Below are 20227 nucleotides of genomic sequence, written 5' to 3' on the forward strand. Positions count from 1 at the left end.
TGGCTTCCTCAGGTGGATAATGGCAAAGTCAATTCCAACCTTTCTGTTTTTGAAGCTGATCAATGGTTTGCACCTTGTGGTGAAGCCTTTGTATTAACTCTCATGACGTCTTCTCTTTATGGAGGAATTAAAAATTCCTCTGCTCACTGTTCTTCATTTCAGCGGATATTGTGAAGGGATTATTCTTCACCATCGACAGGACTCTGCGATCATTCGCCACTGTTGGTTTTCATGGATGTCCAGGACTTTTTACATTCCTAAGCTCATCAGAGCTGTGTCTTTTTCTCAGTATGTACCAAACTCTTGACTTGGCCTCTCCTAACATTTCTGCTACCTTTCTAAAAGATTTCTTCTTCTTTGTCAGCCTAAGAATGGTTTGTTTCCCCTCCATTGAGGGACCTTTTGACCGCATGTTGTGCGTTATCGGAAACAACTTCCAAATAAAAAAATGCCGCACATGAAATCAGCTCCAGACCATATAACTGTTTAAGTGATGACAGGTTAATGAGGGAAGCGCCCATGCAGCGTTTTTTTTCTTTTCTTTTCAACCTTCTGAGTCATTTGTCTACGGAGCCCGTGTCCTGACATTAAGATATAAAAATATATCTTGTTCTCACAGATTAATATCTTGTTCCCACAGGTTATTATGTCGTTCGCACGAAATACTATTCCGTTCCCACAAGATACTATTCCGTTCCCACAAGATACTATTGCGTTCCCTCAAAATACTATTCCGTTCCCTCGAAATGATTAACTCGTGCGAACGCAATAATTATGTCGTTCGAACGCAATAATTAATCCGTTCGAATGCAATAATTATTCACGTCATAAGTCATTCACGCGGATATGCTCTCTGTACGCCGGCAAAAGCCGCTTTCAGCGGTAACTTCTGTGTCTCTGTGACCCATATTCGTTCAAAAAAGGAACATGAAAAACAAAAATGATCACTTTATTACTGTCTCAATGAATACAAGAAAAATATCAAAAGATTTATGATAACTAGGCTGCTTTGTCATACGATAGCTCCTGCTAGGCTACTACTAGCGCCGCCGCAGAGCTCTTTGATGTATGCCGGCATTTGGCTGGTCTGTTGTCAGACAGCTGATATTGTAGTTTAGGGTCGAATAGGAATAATATTCAGGACTTGTCTTTTATTAACTTTAGCAGTCAGTCGCTTTACATTCGAAGGCTATTAGGCTACATGCTAACTGACTAGCCGATCATATCCTGTTATTAATTTACGTCATAGATTTACAGCAGATACCTTCACATTTCTGTCTGTGTGTGTCTAATTACATTGCATTGAAGACACGGAGGATGTTTAGAGAACAGATTTATTTATTTCAAAAAGCACAAAAGCATCCATCGTATTCACGTTCATTCACATGGTGATCTGGTACGCCCTCAGTCATCTTGCTGCAAAAGCCGCTTCCTGCCGCTACTTCCGTGTCTCTGTGAGCATTCAATAGGGGTAAAAATAAAAGCAAGAATGGTCGATCTGTTATTTTCACGATGAAAATCTGAAAAATATCATATTAAGCTGGCTGCATGTCCTAAAGCACTTACCTTTAGCTCGTAGCATAACAACAATAGCACTACGTCACGTTTCCCAGCGTGCTTTGCTGCAAATCACTGGCCAATCATTGGTCTTGTTGTTAGACCTTGGTCACAGGGACACGGTGATTGGCCAGTGATTGGCAGCAAAGCACGCTGGGAAACGTGACGTAGTGCTATTGTTGTTATGCTACGAGCTAAAGGTAAGTGCTTTGGGCGAAGCAGCCAGCTTAATATGATATTTTTCAGATTTTCATCGAGAAAATAACAGATCGACCATTCTTGCTTTTATTTTTACCCCTATTGAATGCTCACAGAGACACGGAAGTAGCGGCAGGAAGCGGCTTTTGCAGCAAGATGACTGAGGGCGTACATCACCATGTGAATAAACGTGAATACGATGGATGCTTTTGTGCTTTTTGAAATAAATAAATCTGTTCTCTAAACATCCTGCGTGTCTTCAATGCAATGTAATGAGACACACACAGACAGAAATGTGAAGGTATCTGCTGTAAATCTATGACGTAAATTAATAACAGGAAATGATCGGCTAGTCAGTTAGCATGTAGCCTAATAGCCTTCGAATGTAAAGATACTGACTGCTAAAGTCAATAAAAGACAAGTCCTGAATATTATTATTCCTATTCGACCCTAAACTACAATATCAGCTGTCTGACAACAGACCAGCCAGTTGCCCAAATGCCGGCATACATCAAAGAGCTCTGCGGCGGAGCTAGTAGTAGCCTAGCAGGAGCTATCGTTTGACAAAGCAGCCTAGTTATCATAAATCTTTTGATATTTTTCTTATATTCATTGAGACAGTAATAAAGTGATCATTTTTGTTTTTCATGTTCCTTTTTTTGAACGAATATGGGTCACAGAGACACGGAAGTTACCGCTGAAAGCGGCTTTTGCCGGCGTACAGAGAGCATATCCGCGTGAATGACTTATGACGTGAATAATTATTGCGTTCGCACGAGTTAATCATTTCGAGGGAACGGAATAGTATTTTGAGGGAACGCAATAGTATCTTGTGGGAACGGAATAGTATTTCGTGCGAACGACATAATAACCTGTGGGAACAAGATATTAATCTGTGGGAACAAGATATATTTTTATATCTTAATGTCAGGACACGGGCTCCGTATTTGTCCAAGTACTTTTGGTCGATTGAAAAAACAGGTGGCTACAGATTAAATAGCTGTAAATCCTAAACCTTTGTTCCCATTTGGATGTGGATACTCTCAAATTACATCTGAGAATTTGCACTTTAGGTTAATATTGATTAAAAAATTATGTCCTGAAGATTCTACACAGCTAACATAAAACTCGTGTCACTGTCCAAACGATTCTAGGCCAGACTGTGATTGTCATTTAGACTTTTATTTCTAAATATTTGTCCATGTCTGTTCTTCTTCACTCCTTTACTGTCTCCTCACTTGATTTGTGGCAAGACAGAAGGTTAAATCCGAGCAACTTTTAGGAGAAACAAAGCAAAAAACACGGAGGAAGATGTTTTCTAGCGAAGCGCCGAGGCGCAGCAGATGAGAAAAACCCAGGATTTCTCATCCAGACACGGCCTGCATATCAACGCTGCAGCAGGATGGGCATGCTAATCAGGAATACTAATCAGAGGGTGCAGAACTGGAGACAACAATAATATTATTTTACTAGGAAATATGTAATGATTTCCAATAGATTTATTAACTTTTATAGCAGCTGTGCTTTCAGCTCTCCAACAGCCAGTCTACACATCTCACACATCTACATAGTTAGATCCATTTCTGTTCCTGTAGCATGAAAAGAGCTGCTGAAAGGCACAGAAGAAGCTGAGATTGATTGATGAACATGCAAGGACTGACCTTTAACTTAATTACTAGAAGTCTACGAAACAGTTTAGCCCATTTTTTAGCTGGGTTTATGCCTAATATTCTATTTTATTTTTTTTTTAGTTTTTTGTTGTTCATCTTTCTGCATATCCCTTCAGGGGTCGCCACAGTGTATCCGCTTTCACTGATTTGCAGGGTGGTTTGGCAGAGATTTTTACGTCAAATGCCCTTCCTGACACAACCCCGCTTGTGGCTACATAGTTAGGCAGTAGCGTGAAGGTTCTTGCCCAAAGAACCTGGACGAAGCTTATTGCGAAGCTGGGAATCAACTTGGAACCAGGCCCCCTCTGCCCAATACCAGCAGTTGGCCTTCCATTTGAGGGTTTTCTTGTTAATTGTGTGGTTCTGTTGCTGCCCCCAAGGTCATGGTTGGTGCTGGCTACTCAACCATCTGAACGCCATCCGAGGCCCTATATGTTCCACAAATCTGTGTTTCCAGGTGTTGCTGCGCTGGCATGTCATTCTGTTTATCTTGCTACCCCCCTCCTGTGGTGGAGGGCCTTGAGGGGGAGGGGGTGCCAGAGTCTGTCAGTTGTGAGGACCTCTGTGGGGGCTTGGGGCTGGGCCAAGATGAATTGGTTGCACAGATTTGATAAAAAGCCAAGTTTATTAATTAAGCATTCTTTAGATCAAAATATAATTGTTTAGAATTTCATGAATTATGTTTTTTTCTGTTTTGGGGGCTGAACGGTGCCGCAGTGGTTAGTCCTCTTGCTCTTGTTCAAGTCCCAGACCTTGCATGTTCTCGCCATGCATGCGTGGGTTTTTCTCGAGGGACTCCGGATTCCTCCCACAGTCTAAAAACATGCTTCATAGGTGAATTGATGACTCTAAGTTGTCACTGGGTGTAAATGAGTGTCCATGGGTGCGTGACTGTGGCCCTGCTACAGACTGGTGACCTGTTCGGGGCGTTCCCTGCCTCCCTCCCCAAAAAGTGGCCGGGTTAGGCCAATAGATAAAACGGATTCAGAAAATAGATGAATGTTTTGGGTGAATTCAAGTTAGAATCAACCCATGGAAGCAATCTAAGGCAGGTCAATGAAGGATGATTTCCAAGACACTGGGCTATACATTTAACAAACAATAAATACAGAAAATATTTTTGATTTTTTTTTAAATCAACAATCAGATGTTTTTTTTTTACCCTGAAACTATCTTATGCAGTTTCTTGTTGTTTTATGTCCATATCTAAAGGGATGGACTAGGAAGCATTCAGCTTCCTAAACAGGTTTTTCCTCTCAATGATTGTTTTGCAAATAAATAAATAAATAAATCACTTTCCCTACATTTTCTATCATTTGAATTTAATGGCAAATGTTTGTAATGTCTGAATTGACAGCCGGTCGTCGTTTCACACCAGCAGAAGTTTAGACCCCCACCGAGTTTTACTAAGACTTTTTAAAGTAAATGTATAATAGTAATAAATCAACTAGGGCAGTAATCTGTAAAAGTACAATATTAATCGGAAACAGCTGCTGGTATTTCACAGGACAGTTCATTACAAGTGTTTTAAAATAAGAGACAAGAGATGAATTCTTTGCTTTTGTCTCATTCACTGAAAACCTCCTACCATTAACATCCTTAGATGAATGTCATCCATCAACCAGACTTGGAAAAAGGAATTTTACCCGGCAACAGAAACTGTCATCAGTCTGAACCTTACAAACATGAAGACTCTTCCAAAGTAATGAAAAGAAACTGTTTATTCTTAGGTCTAATAATGAAAAACATACGTTTTTTCCACTTTTTTAAACTGTCCAACAATTATATTTTCTATGAAAAATAGAACCTACTTCACTAAAGCATCCTTATGAGCTGACTTTATTTTAACTCACCAAAACAGAGAAGAATGACTCCATATTATTGCAAGGTTCTAAACCTCTTTTCCTCACCTTCAGTTTCAGATAAATGCTGGAATCAATTTATGTGACACAATATTTATTATTCCATTCCACAGACAGAAAAACCAAACAGAGGGAGAACATCAGGTCTCTGCAAAATTGAGGCCTGTGGAAGAAATGTTTTTGTGAAAGCAGATTGCTTCTGACTGAGCAAACAGCAGAAACACGCAGCATAATTAGCCAAACCAATAAAGACCAAACAAAAGATCCTCGGAACAAGGGGGGACTCATACAACCTGATAAATTGTTGATTCTCTCATCAACAATTCAAGCTCTCAAAAAGCTGCAAGCCACAGCTTTTTTTTGCTTTCCAGGCATTTGCTCAATGCTCTCAAGGCTGAAGCATTGACGTGCGCTTCAAGAGGCCAAGCAAAGATTTGCCTTTAAGAGAAATACTTGAAGGGGAGAGCTTGGGTACGATGGAGGGTACGGGAAGAAAAAGGGAGGGAAGGGAATGCAACATCCCATTTGTGTTTTTGGATGTTGGGAGTTTGACTCACAGTAAAGGGCTTTCCATTAGCCATGCTCCTATCTCCAACTTACCGGAGCGCTGTGGAGCAGAGCTTCCGATCTCTGCCACATCGGCTGGAAGTGCCCTCCTCCTCCTCCTCTTCCTTAAGGAGAGGTGGGCCAAAAAGCCTGCATGTGAGGAACAAGGAGGTCATCTCTGAACAAAAAACTGAGCTGCGTTGAAGAGGCTTCTCCCTTGAGATCTGTAAATCTGCTCTTCTGACACATTAAAGCCACATTTGCACACTTTAGGAGTCAAAAAATGCAAATTATTCTGCTCATATGAAGGCAAACAATTCAGAGATTCGCGTTTGTCACTTAAAAAATCATTAATCCTACATATCTGACCAAAAACTCAACCCAAGGTCAATCTCACGATTAAAAGCTTCAGTGAAAATATTGATCTATGAAAGGACCAGTTGGGGGGATCTAGAGGGAATAGGAATAGATTATAACAGGAAATCAGAACTGTTCAGATAAGAACTGAATGAACAACAGTGCCATGTGAGGGATAAACGCACAATCAGAGCTCGCTGCTTTGGAGTTCAGCAAAAACATGAGAAAATAGCTGAATCCCTCATGTGAACTCACCAACACGCACAAAAAAAACAGGCTCAGCTTTTCCAAAACTGGAAAACGTCTGCTGACGTCCCAAAGGTAAACCCGGACAGCACAATACAAGCTCACTGAAAACTTCAAAACATCAGTTCTTACAGATTCTGTCCTCCGATTTGACTCCAGAACACAGAAACATCAACAATAAAACTCAAGAAGAAGAAAAAAGAGGCCTAAGGAATGAAACCTGAGGCCTATTGGTACAAAATCTGTCAACTATGATTCCTTTTTAAAAATACATTAAACAGACATATTTGATGCTTCCAGATAGGGAAAAACAAAGCCAGTGTTGTCAATCAAAGGAAAAAAACACCCAAACATTTTGATTGACTTTAGTCATAAAGCCATATAGTAAATAATGTTAGCAATTTGACTTTACTCAATACCTAAAATGGAAATGAACAAATGAATGAATTAGTTTGGAAAGTGGTACACTCATCTACGAACATACAGGACAATACTGGTAGTTCAATGACAAATCTTTAAGGGATCGGGCTAAAGCCTCTTCCTTACTTGAGCCCATCATGGACAAAATGTAAAAGGAAAATCTGAGAATTCACAGAAAGTTGTTGAAATATTTTTCAAATATCTCATTATAGCCACTAAGTGATCACAACTTAATTACATTACTTATACGTACTTATTATTTAGTCAGTTACGTTGTTTTATTTATATAAAATATTAAATGTATTTTATTCCTTGGTACATTTCTTAAAGAATTTATTGAATTCATCATCTAAACTATTCCATTATCTAATATCTACAAAAGAAAAACTTCTGCTTTTGTACTTATTTAAGATCTTTCTAATAGAAATTGACTCTTGAGGTTATAAAATCCATCTTGCGTTAAAAAAAGTTAGAATTTTTTGAGGAAGGCTTTTTTTTATTGTCATACAAACTTTCCAACCCTCTAAGCTGCATTTTATATTTCAATTTCAAGATATTTGATTTAGTTTCAGTTCATTAATAGTTTCACAAAATCTAACTTTCTAGAGTTTGATATTTGGGTCAATATTGGTTTTTACATGTTTCCCCACATTTCCCATTTAGTTTATTTGTTTATGTAAAGCTAGTGTGAAATGTAGGATTTAAACGTTTATATAAAGTTTATCAAACGTTTTTGAGAGTTTATTCTTGTATTCTATTCTATTCTATATGCCAATTAAAACACAATTTTATGTCTTTCACACCAAATAACAGAAAACATTAATGTCTCTTCAAAATAATTTACTATGATTAAGCCAACCTTTAGGCTTTAATTATTCAATTTTTACCTAATCAATAAATGCTTTATAATCATGTCATAAACAAAATAGGTAAGTACTGTGTACAAAAGTAAACATCAATTTGCTTATACATTCCAAATATTTTAGGCTAGTTTTGGTCTCAAAACAGAACCTTAGGGAACTCCAAATGAATATTTTTTAAGATAATCTACAACTCTTTCATCTAAACAACTTTGCAACCAGTTTTCAATTGCACAATTAAGATTACAAACATCCAATTGTTAAAGTATGACAGAAGCTTTGAAGCCACATTTGCTTTATATATTAGCAATGCACCATTGTTGTGGTTGGGTTACTTTCATTCATTCAGCTTTGTAATGCAGCCAAAAACCTTTGGGACCACTTTGTCTGCCAATTCTGTAAAAAAATAAAACATTGAATCTAAAAACTTCCAATATACAGACAGTCTCTGAAACGGACAAAAAAGTACACTTTTTTTTCCATCTGCGGCTTGTTCTAGCATAGAAAGAGAAAATCCTGAAGCAGGTTGTTGTCTTACTGTCAAAGACCTTACTTTATTCTTCTACAAAAACACTTACATTGATGCCCCCCATGGTTTTAGCAGAAAATCACTTGGAATCACATTTCGGACCAAAAAAGTTACAGTGAATCTGTGGGAACAGCTTCAAACAAGTCAGGAGACACATCATGTGAATCCCACCAGATTTATGAAGGTGCTGGATTTTGGCGAGGTGAAGCTGGCGGGGGCTCCGTGCGTCCATCCATGCGTTATCTTCAGAGGTGGACACCAACCGCGCCAGCATGAAAACAAAACCTGTGTCCACCAGAGCATCTAGTCGCAGCAGAACAGCAGGGGAAAACATGGGTGTGTGGCTGCACCACAAAGCTTTTTTCCACTTTTGATCTGAATGTGCTTTGAATGGAGGTTAAGGGCTTGGAACATTTCCTAAAACCCTGCAGCAATGCTACTGCCATGTCCTGCTGATGGATTCTGCAGGGCGATATCTGTCACACTGCATCCAAACTTCAGTGAAGCACATAGACTCCCTGAAATCATGTGTTCATCAAGATGAATAATGAGCTAATCCCACTGAGGCCCTCTGAAACTTTAACATCAATCTATTTAAATGGAACATTTATTTCAATATAAATAAGTCTGGATATATTCAAGTTGAGAAGAAATAATCCTCTCTGTGAGTTCCTGACAGTATAATGACTGACTAGAAAAAAACATGTGGGACAACATGGTGACCCTGTCAGGCAAATGACCAACGTCTAAAAACGATGTTTGCAACTAGTTGTAAAAATGACCTGATTAGGGCTACACAATCTGAGGAAAAGGCGCTATGTGCGATATCAGTCCTCAATAATGTGATGATGACATGACTTGTGATACTGCTTTGAAGCAACAGACTGGCAGATGTTTGAGGATGCAGCAAGTGGAGACATAAAAGTGTATACAGACTCTGTCGTAGGCTACATCAGGAACTGTATTGTTGACACAGTGCCCCAGACCCTCACCTGCACGTTCCCCAACAAAAAAACCCTGGGCTGGACCAGAGGTGTGTGCAAAACCCAAGGCCCGCACCTCTGCCTTTAATTCAGGAAAGCCTGAAACCTACAAGGCAGCCAAATACAACCTCAGAAAGACCGCCAGAACTGCCCAGAGGAAGGACGACCCAGGGCGTGTCTGGACTATGCTGCATCACAAACTACAAAGGGGGGGGAGCAGGCCAGTGGAACTGTCCAGTGCATCACTTCCTGAAGAATTAAACACCTTTGATGGCCATTTTGATGCAGATAACGCCACATCTATCACCAGACCACCTGTGGACAGAGAGAACATAAAAACTCTGCATAGACACAGCTAAAGTGAGATGTACGTTCAAGAAAGGGAACCCCCACAATTCACAAACTTCTATAACCTGTCTCTGAACCAGTCTAACATGCCCATCTTCAGACCTCCACTGTAGTTTTCATCCCAAAGACCCTCCACGGCATCCTGTCTCAGAATCCTGTTTTATTGCAGCTTAAGCCACCTTTTGTGATATGTGTATTGCACCGGTTGATATCGCAATGACAATGAGTTCTAGATTTTTTTGGAGAGACAAAGCTTGAGGTAAAAAGTCATAAAACCACCAGATTATATGATGAGTGCTGCCACAGAAGCATTTAGAATTGTCAATAGAATGTACTGTGGACATGCAGGAATATTGACATAAAATCAGTAAATCCCACAGTTTTGAAAGAATATGACTTTAGTAAAGACAATTCAGTGAATTCATGCAGACGTGTATTTTTCAGGACACGTCTCCTTTAACCCTTGTGCTATCTTAGATGACCCCACCCTTACATTGACGTGTTCTCCCTACCATGACAAAGGTGGATAAAGGTGGAAAGACTTCATGTAATCCATGGACACCAGTGAAGATCCCAAATCACTGAAGAAAAAAGGTTCAGCGCACTGTCTAGTGGGTCTGGATGACCCAACTACCAATGTTAAAGTGCCTAGGATAGCACAAGGGTTAAAACAAAGTTGGAATATAAATAAGGCAAAACAGAAAATTTATTTTTAAGTTTTAAGTATAGTAGTTAAATTCTTTGATTTTTTTTTATAGCAAGACAAACAATGAGCTAAAAGTAGGAGCTTCCATTCCCGGGACTAAAGAGCACAGTGGAAGTGAAGTGAGAAAAACATTGAACAAATAAAGAGGGAAACCTGGGTGAGCAGAGAGTTTCACCACAGCTGTGTGAGGCATCGCACAACTTCAAACAGGAAGTGTGCGGGCTGTAAAACCTGCATTTACACACTGTACACAAGCAGACGGCACTCCATTTAAGCCACTTTACATCCAACACCCCCAATTCACAACATTAAATTTCAAAGGTCCAGCGGCAAGCCCACCCAGCAACTTTCCGGAGGGTGATTCACAAGCTTTTATTAGAAACTTCACAACTGCCAACTCACTTCACCAACTACTAAGAATAAACTCAAGGACGGTGGCTTCATTTACAGACTGGTGCAGACAAGCTTTCAAGATCAGCAGCAGTTCCTGCCTTATTCTTCCGATCTGGTATTCAGGGACCTTCATGAGATTCGGTTTTATCATCAAAGGCGTAACAAAGGTTGTTCATTGTTCGCTACATCAAAAGCAGAAATATGTATATATTTTTAAACTTGTAAAGTGAGCTTAAGACTCAAAGGGATGGATGGATGGAGTGATGGATGGATGGATGGATGGATGGATGGATGGATGGATGGATGGATGGATGGAGTGATGGATGGATGGATGGATGGATGGATGGATGGATGGATGGATGGATGGATGGATGGATGGATGGATGGATGGATGGATGGATATCCACCTTTGGTTTGAAAAACAAACTTTTTAAGTTGATTCTTCCAATATGTTGAGATGTAAAACATTTCAAATGAACTTTTAAGTAAAAAATTTCAAGTAGAAACTTTCCCCATCATTTATGTTGGTGCTGCTTATTCACTGCAGCCTTTTTACCATTGGAAAACCTGCTCAGGTCTCCCAGAGGCTCCAGCCCTGAGAGAACACTGACTGTACGAGTGCAAATAATAGGTGAAATACAGCTGATCTACACTCTGCCTGATTTACAACCTCAGGTTCTGTTTGTAACATTAAATAAATTCCTCTAAGAGCTAATATGAATAATTTAGAAAAGTAGAAGAAGCTACAATGACTGTCCTGTTAAAGGAATGCGCCGTTCCCTTAAGGTGTCAGGATTTGTGACGGAATGCATTGGGTGTACCTGTCTTGTGGCGGTGGTGATGGTGGTGTCGGTTCCGGTGCTGAGCCGAGATGTAGACGTGCTGAGCCAGAACATCGGCCAGCCTACCCGCTGCGGCCCCGTTGCCCCCGCTGCGTGTGGACGAAGACGAGGAGGAGGCCGTGGATGACGTGGTGGTCGTGGTTGAGGACGTGCCGTGGATGGCTCGGCTAATCCAGTGCTCCATACTGATGCTCCCCTCCCGACTGGATGAGGTCCCTTCACCGCCTCCACCGTCCTCTTCTTCTCCATCTCCACCTTCTTCCTCATCACCCTCGCCCTGCCCTTCACCCTCTGAGCCTGAGGAAGTGTCTGAGGAAGAATGAAGGTGACACAGGTGATGAATGTTGCAATTAAAAGAAATCCGTATGTTTTTTCAAGTGTCGGGATTTAATTAAAACTCACTAAAACAGGTGACCCATTACAGATTTGTTGCTGATGATTAAGTCTTAATGGATCCAGACAGGAAATGTGTTTGTATGTATCAGTCTATTGTCTGTTCTCTGCAGGGACAAGACTAAAGTTTGTTTAATGAGGCTGCAGTTTGTGAAAAACAATGCATCCATGGTTGTATGCTTGCATGGCTGATTTGCATAAGATTTCCATAATGCCCCTGACACAAAGAGACAGATAGCAGTGACCCAGTTCTCACACACAGGTACTCAGCCCGAGTCAGTTTGTGGGTTCTTCCTTTCTGCAGCAGAAGAAAAAAGGCTTACTTTGAGCAGAACCAGCGTCAGCTCTCAGATAATGACAGGGATGTTTTTTTAAGGTGCTTCAATACTTTGGTCAACAAATTTCAGTGTCTATCACAGAGACGATGGAAGTGAGGAAGGCATCACTGATGAAGAACCAGTGGATATGCAAGTTAATCCTGATAGTCACAACTTCCCTTACAGATGGATATGGGCTGTCTGCGGGCAAAAAGAAAGAAACAAACAAAAAATCAAGGTCATAGACCGGTCGGTGAGCCCGTAGAGCCAGAACGTTCTTGCTCATGTTTTTCTACGGGCATGCTGCACCGGACATGTACCTTAAGATGCAGCCAGTCCTCTCTACGACCCTACATTGCCCCGGACAACCTAAAAACCTGTACGGGTCAACCTGATGCATGTGACTAAGGTTTTAGACGCGTGGAGGTCTACTCTTCCCCAGCATCTGGATTGACTGATGTGAGAAGCTCTCTAGATGATAATAAAAAAGCTTTCCACACAACAATGACCGACAGTCAAGCACACATTTATAAACTCACCAGTGCTATGATAGCCTTTCTCACATCAATGGTCTTTCTGACCCACCACGATGAAGATAAAACCATCTCAAACTTGGACATGAACAGTCTCTTAGGGACTTGTGTTTTGTGGCATGAGGTGCTCTAGATTAGGGGGAGATTGACTTCTTTCTCCATTTGGCTTTTAAAAGCTCTTCTTGGTTGACTAATGCTTCCTGATGGGAGGGAGGTCAGAGTTCCCTCCACACAAGTTGTGAAATGTATTGGGGTGCTTCAGGAACCCTAATAATGTTATAAATACGAGTTTGCTTAAAAGGATCTTTAAAGAATGAGATTTAAAATGAAACTATTTCAAAGTTTAATTATTCATCGTGAATTTGCAGAATCAGTTTCTCCAAGTCTGAAACCATGGGCTTCCCCTGGAAAAGATGGAAATGTTCCCTGAAGCAAATGGATAAGTCTCTGTGTTCAGTTCCATTTATAATTCTACCCTCACGTCTGGCCATGAACGGCGGAAAATATTACTGCTGCATGAGACTGACTACAGCATTTGTTTAAGATTTCTCTTTGAGATTGCGAGCAATGCTTTCATTTCACATCCAGAGGGACAAGCTGAGATGGTGTGGGCATCTGGATGGGAATGGCATCCAAACATTTTCCTAGTGAAGAATGATGGGAATTTTCCAAAAGAAGGAAGAGCCCTATCTTCTCAATTTGACACTAACCTGAATTGACAAAGGTTGCAGTTCCAAAAAGGACAAGTGAAGGCAGCAGTCAGAGAAGTGCAATTTCTTCTTCATTCCCATGTTTAAAAAGTCGGATTTCAAACTAAAATGGAGCTGCCATTTTAGTGTTAGATACTGAATTTTCTATTTAAGAAGACTAAAAGAGTGGGGTAAAGTAAACTTCTCTGCCTTTACCCGGACTTTGGACTGGCATGTGAAAGCACTGAAATCTGCCTCCTTGTAGTTGCATTTAAGCTAGCTGTCTCTGGACAGACTTGAGCCACCAAACTTTCGGTTAACCCTTTAATACTGGAGCTTTATTTCCAGTGTTTACATTCTTTTGTCTACTGTGACTCTTTTACCATCTACACATTTGACTTAAATCCAGCAGATCCTATCACAGAGTAAAGCAGCTTTGCACCATTCTGCACTTTATGCTAGTAATATGTTGCACATCGGTGAAAAGCAGATATGATAAGCCACTTTCTTCAGCAACAGAATCAACTGATTCCTGTGGATCGTGTAAACAGTTGAAGAGTTATGGTAAGACAAAGAGCGTACGTTATTTAGATGTCCCCGACGACATTTCTGGTCTTATGTGTGTCATCAGCCGAACAATGTGGTTTATTATGTCACTAAGACTAGTGATGCAAAAAGTTTGGTTTAACTTAAAAAAAAAACCTTCAGTAGAAAAGAAGTTATTTCCTTTTCTGCCTGAAATTCTAATAATAAATGTTTGAAAAGATTCCAGTTCCTTAATGATTAGGGTTGACTGGTCTTGCTTGTCAGCACACCATGACTCTGGTCTGTGTTTGTATGTGAACTCCAGCATAGAGCCTCACTGATGCATTTGATTATGAAATCTGTCTGATTATCTTCAACATTTCCAGTCTGTGACAAAACACAGAGCCGCTGAGGGAAAATAAACATGCCAGAAAATATGGACTTTCAAAAGGAAAGACTGTCTTATTAATACATGAGGTTATATTAAAATTTACTATGACCAAAAATGTGGTGCCTAATAAGCAGATAAAACAACTCCTTGAGTGGAAATTATTTGTCAGCTTTCATGAGGAAAGACAATGGTTCTGTGATGATTTATATTTTTGTATATCTCTAAATTTTTCTACATTTATTCTTTGGTTTTCAGTCCTCTTGAGTTGAGGTTATTGATGAATGATGTAAGTTCAAGCAAACGTTTCTAATCAGATCTCCATATGTTGACAGTTCTCATTCCCAGTCATCTAAAACAGCGGTCCCCAACCCCTGGGCCGCCGACCAGTACCGGTCCCCGGGCCAATTCGGTACCGGGCCGCACAGAAAGAATAAATAACTTACATTACTTCTGTTTTATGTATTTCAGAATCTAAAAGATGTTTTATTTTGAAAAATTGTTCGATTCTCCGTTACATCCGTCTATGTCACTCTTGACGCAGGCCAAGGCGCTCTTCTCGGTCACGTGATAGGATACCGCTAAAATAAAACTGAAGGAGCTAGCAAAATGAGTAAAATACAAACGTCTTTGGAAAGTTTCTTTGCCAAGGGGAAAACGCCCAGCCAGGTGACGGAAGGAGCCTGAGACTTCCAAAAAGAAGAAAGGTCCATTTAATAGACAGTATTTCCTTTTTGCACCATGAGTGTGAGAAGGGGAGAGGACACCTGTGCGATGTACTTTGTCGTGCGTGTCAAAAAGTAAAAGCTCGCATTGTCACGTCTCTGTCCCACCTTCATCGTAGCGTTGCTACAATTATCATCCACCACATCTTAAAGACCGGCTCGTGAAAGCTTTGACCGACGTCATATCGGTCCGTGGCGTGAAAAAAATTTGGGGACCACTGATCTAAAATACCAACCGATGCTCTGCCGGCTTTTATCGCACCAACCGTTTTCTCCATCATGTGCAAATTCTTGGGACATAAACCCACTAAGGCCTGTTGCAAATATGTGGCACAGCAGCTGTTCTCTATAGAAGGATCAATGGGTTAAAATCCACTGTGCATCAAAGCTTTTAATCCTGAAGTGTGCTGCCTTCAAGGACCAGTCACTGAACTATAACGGAACAGCCTAAATGACAACATCATGAGATGGCTCCTTACCTGGGGGTGTGTAGGCATCCATGGAGGTCTGAACCACCAACGACCGCCGCTTGGATGGCATTGGAACCGCCATCTTCCTTTCTTTGTGCTTGGCCAGGGCAGCCTGGACGGCCTCTGTGTGCACATCTATAGACACAAACAGAAAGTTTCACCGGGTAAGATTTTCAGAAACACAATCTCCCCTATAGAGAGTCTTACCAGTTAAAATCCGTTATTAGGATAATTACCATTGTTTGGGTATTTTTAAAGTCACACTTCAACTATATTTTTATCTATTATAAAAGCATTCTCAGTGGCCTTTTAAATATGGTTATGCAGTTTTTAGTCAAAATCAAAAAACCTGTGTTGTTTTTTAAGACATATTTTTTGGAGAGAGGCAGAAGTTTATCAGAAATTTGCCTGTAAGTTGTGCACAGAACTGTTGGTGCAGAAGTAACTCTCTGCTGATATCCCATAATCCCTTTGTTTACCCTCTCTTCCACTAGCTTAAAGTCCCTCACAACTCCAACCTAACATTAGTGGTGCAACAAAAACGGTCAGCAATATCAGAGTTATCCAGCATGACAGTTTGGGCCAGATGGCAGCTGAAACGAGGAAAATTAAGACATTAATGTACGTATTTGTCTGCAAGTGGATGCATCCAAATAGAGCGGGGAAGTGAGATTTCAGTTGCTGCGTTGCAACTGAGAGGTTTTTCAAAGGGGGGGCTTTTATCTGCTCTTAATCCATCATGATTTGAATAAATACATACTCAGAAATGTAGTTTTAATCTCAATTTCTTTTTATATGTCCTCCATCCTAAGAAAAATGCTACAAGGACATGTTAGACCAGTTCCAAAACAAGACTTTCATTGGAGTGGGTCTCTTAAAGAACACTATTTTGCTTTTGGTTTTGTGGAGGCACTGATGAATGAATATAATCTTTTTATAAACAATTCTAAATAAAAAATTGATCAGAATTTTCTAAGTGGGATCATTTAATTCAGTGTAACTATAAAAATGCACAAAGATATTTGTGTTCGCTGTAAACGCTAAATATGTGAGGAGAGGGTGGATTAATCTAAACAATATGAACATTGGTTAAATAGTTTATTTAGTTTAGTATTTTCTAACTGTCTGCATATGATATTTTCAAATATAGTAAATTTCCATTTTTGCCCCAAGCAATGTGGTAAAATTGGTGGAAAACTAAATTTTTCCCCTATTCCTTTTCATTTAAATTTTGTGTCCATTTCTCTAAATTTTTTGTCTAAACATTTTACAAAATCCTAAAATGACACTTTCTTTCTTTCTCTTTCGGCTTTTCCCATCAGGGGTGAACAGCGAAACAACCTCTCTGTCGAGGATGAGTCGCATGGTTAACTTGGCAATGTTTTACGCCGGATGCCCTTCCTGACGCAACCCTCTCAATTTATCCGGGCTTGGGACCGGCACAGAAGCAGAGAAGGGAATGGGGAGCAGCCCAGATTCAAACCCTGGTTTCACGGACGGAAGGCGCCGCAAACCAACACGAGCTAAACCGGCTCCCGCCCATCCGAAAATGACACTAGCAATGCGAATTAAAAAAGTATGACCTGGATGACAAAAATGTAAAACGTTAGCCAAAGTAACAATTTACTTTTAAAAATAAGAGATAAATGTGGGAGAGCAGACCTACTGAGGAGACCGCTGTGAGTAAACGAGGAGCAAACCTGTCAATATGAAAGTGCCTTTTAGAATGACTGTGGGACAGGCAACTGACCATTTATTATAATGTAGAACAAACATCTTAGGTTATTTTATTTAGTTTTATTTCTCTCTTTGAAAAATTGACTTTTTTCTATGATATACGTGTTTTAAAGAAAGGAGTGGTCATCCTTCAGGCCCCTGCAGGGATGCAGACTTCCAGTGCAAACCTTGGACTGAAAAGTACCTGAAAAGATCTTTGTGGTTACAATGACCACCAAGCTTCCATCTACTCTCACTTTGTTTGCACATAACATGCACTACTATTCGACTGCATCTCCCATGAGACTTTGTATTTTTAAACTAAATTGGGGGGAATGCCAATGTTTTGAAAATGAGACATTGTGCAGTCTACAGCCTGCAGAAAGCAAACCCGACTCCAGCCTTATAATGACATGAGAGCGACATTAGTTGGAATGACTGGAGCTTTGAAATGCACGCTAGTCTGCTGTGTGAGTGTTAGTGCAGGGAAGAGAGCTCATGTAACTCTCATGCGCACGTTTGCTCCTTTGAGGCTGACTGCAGAGGGTGAAGGCGAGCATGCGACGTTCACGTGTGCTTTTTCTCAAACTACTGCTACACTTTATAACTTCAAAAAAACACCTTGCTCTTCATCTCAGACACAGCTCATCCTCTGACAGACTGGGAATTAGACAACACGGAAACCAGTTTAAGCAGACAAATTAGTCCTGCCTTACTGAACTATGCATGCTGGGAGAGATTCTTCAAAAGCCAAACACTGGATTTGTTGGAGTCCGATCCTGTAAACAGCATAAAGCCTGACTAAATCAGTCTTAACTCTGAGAGAAATTGCTTCAGAAGTTGCCTTTGCAGAGCTGGAAGCTTCAGCCTTTGCAAAGCAAACTTTGTCCAGAAGCACTGATTAGTTTAAAAATAGTTCTTTGTAGGAAAAAGAAATATAAATGAAGATAGATTTTCTCAGCTTTCTTTAAAACTCTCAAGAGAATAACACACCACAAGGCACATTTAAAAGCCTTGTTTTTCTCAAGAAACAACAGTGCGTCTAACAATCTGAAGCATCTTATATAGATTCATTCTGGTTGTTGCTTACTGATGTTGAAGTGATTTAGAGAAATTCATGGTGCTCTGTCAAAATGTCTGTCTGTTTTTCATTTTAATGAGCCTCAAACAGATTTGGGTGGTATCATGAAAGCACTAATGTGGCTAATTTATTATTAACAAGGTTGGGAGTTAGCATAGTCACCATAACAATTGTTTTAGCTGCTTCAGTCTGTTTTTTATGAGTTGCAATCAAGGTTGGGAGTTACAGGTGTCAATACGCTAACGCCTCTAACATACCTAACATGTAGCATGTTACAAGAGTTACTGTGAACACGGCTAATAAAGTCTGACTGTGTCTCACTAGTAGGTTTTAATAGTGAAATGCAGAACTAAAAGCTAGCTTTAAAATGAATTACTCTGAACATGAACCCAAATTTAGCTAAGTGTTCCTGAATAGTCATACAATCTGAACTCCTGTCGACATAATTGAATATTAGGAAAGAATCCACTGTTAAAAAGTTCGATATTATTGACATGGATGATGAACAGTTGGAGATTTCTCTCCCCTGTTGCCTTTCATTGAATCACTGTGTGGTTTCTGTTTTGACATACCGGTATGTGTTTTGTTTGCAGTTCACATCAGAGATCTCTGCGACACTTTCAAGTGCTTTGCAACTATTTTTAAGTGGAGTGATTTGTACTAAATCTGAGGACAAACTGTCCCAGTCCATAACGTTCAGTCCTAATCATGTTATATCCCAAAGTCCCCAATCAGAGCAAATATTGATATTGTTTTTCAGATGTCAGGATATGAATGCTGGTCATGTATCATGCTGTGTGTTTTTGCTGAGTCTAAATAAAAGAAATTGTCTTGCAGCAGCTGCAGGATGCTGACATAAAATTGAGTTGGTTGTTTTTTTGAAAGTTTCGTTTTACCTGATCTGTAGCGTTCGTCTCTGGAGCCAGAGGACCGCCGGCGGTTGTATCGGGATGATGAGGTGGGGGTGACGGGTGCTCTCCTTTCCTGGCCAATGGATGGATCCATTCCTGTAGATGACAAATTCAAGCTGAAACAACCGCCTTTTTAATGACTACATGGACAGAACAACAAAAAGTGTTTAATTTTTGTCTTTAAAAACACACAAAAAGCATTTGTACTGAGGTACAACTGGTTCAAAGTATCTGTCTTCACTGGATTTATTGCACATCACTCTAAATGAATTCTCTTTAAAGTTCAGAACGGAGGCAAAAGGTATGAGTGGTATGTGTGAAAACCGGCTGCATGACGACGTAGCACAACAACACAGTCTGACAAAGACAAACCATGCCTCTGCCAGGCACAAACCAGGAAACAAGAACACATTTTTTATTTCCAAAACCCTTGTTTAATAATTATAAAATATATACAGTTCTTTTTTTTCCTAATAAAAGACTATCAATATAAAACAACTAAAAATGTGTCAGCACATGCGGGGTTTACAGGGAACTGCGTACTGTTACTGACAGCGACTAATCCATGAGTGTCCGTGTCGGCCTTAACGCTTCCACCCTCATCTGTCTTCATTAAAGCTCACATTGCACAGGAGAAACGCTCAAAGCTGGTTGGCCGACCATTTAATGACTGCCAGGCAGCCGAGGAACACTGACAGGTCTGGGAAACACCTCGCTTCCTAGTTTCCTCCGGGGAGCCCGAATGGATGGATGTATGGATGGATTTCCCTTTCCCCCACCAGTTCATCCATCCCTTCTCAGCTCCAATGCAGTTTTCTTCATCATTTATTAGATTGTTGCATGCAAAAGGAATAATAAACCCACAATGGTAGACTTCTTTCACAATGGTATACAGCTTTAACTAAGGCTCAAAAATATCTTGAAGCAAAAATAACTTGATGATATATCTGTATATGTTTTTT

General features: G+C 40.2%; 1 protein-coding gene and 1 long non-coding RNA gene across 13 annotated transcripts in view; both read right to left on the reverse strand.

The window, feature by feature from the left end:
* The window catches only part of LOC101156198 (disco-interacting protein 2 homolog C), a 201314-nt gene that overhangs the window by 66838 nt on the left and 114249 nt on the right, over nucleotides 1–20227 (reverse strand). For 7 of the 12 annotated variants that reach the window (XM_078934377.1, XM_020711269.3, XM_020711270.3 and 4 more), the window contains exons 3-6: nucleotides 19251–19361; nucleotides 15567–15692; nucleotides 11497–11826; nucleotides 5888–5983 (exon numbers count right to left, since the gene is read on the reverse strand). In XM_078934377.1, coding sequence (XP_078790503.1) covers nucleotides 5888–5983; nucleotides 11497–11826; nucleotides 15567–15692; nucleotides 19251–19361 — 663 coding nt within the window. The remainder of the gene's footprint in view (nucleotides 1–5887; nucleotides 5984–11496; nucleotides 11827–15566; nucleotides 15693–19250; nucleotides 19362–20227) is intronic. The other 5 variants (XM_078934381.1, XM_078934380.1, XM_020711272.3 and 2 more) reach the window with 1 other exon arrangement.
* Nucleotides 1321–1671, reverse strand: LOC144986672 (uncharacterized). The gene is made up of 2 exons (XR_013650516.1): nucleotides 1567–1671; nucleotides 1321–1452 (listed from the first exon to the last, which is right to left on the reverse strand). It is a non-coding gene; the product is annotated as an uncharacterized LOC144986672 (long non-coding RNA).

This window comes from Oryzias latipes, chromosome 17 (genome assembly GCF_053564925.1).
Source record: "Oryzias latipes strain Hd-rR chromosome 17, Olatipes_Hd-rR_3.1".
In the NCBI taxonomy this organism is placed as follows: domain Eukaryota; kingdom Metazoa; phylum Chordata; class Actinopteri; order Beloniformes; family Adrianichthyidae; genus Oryzias; species Oryzias latipes.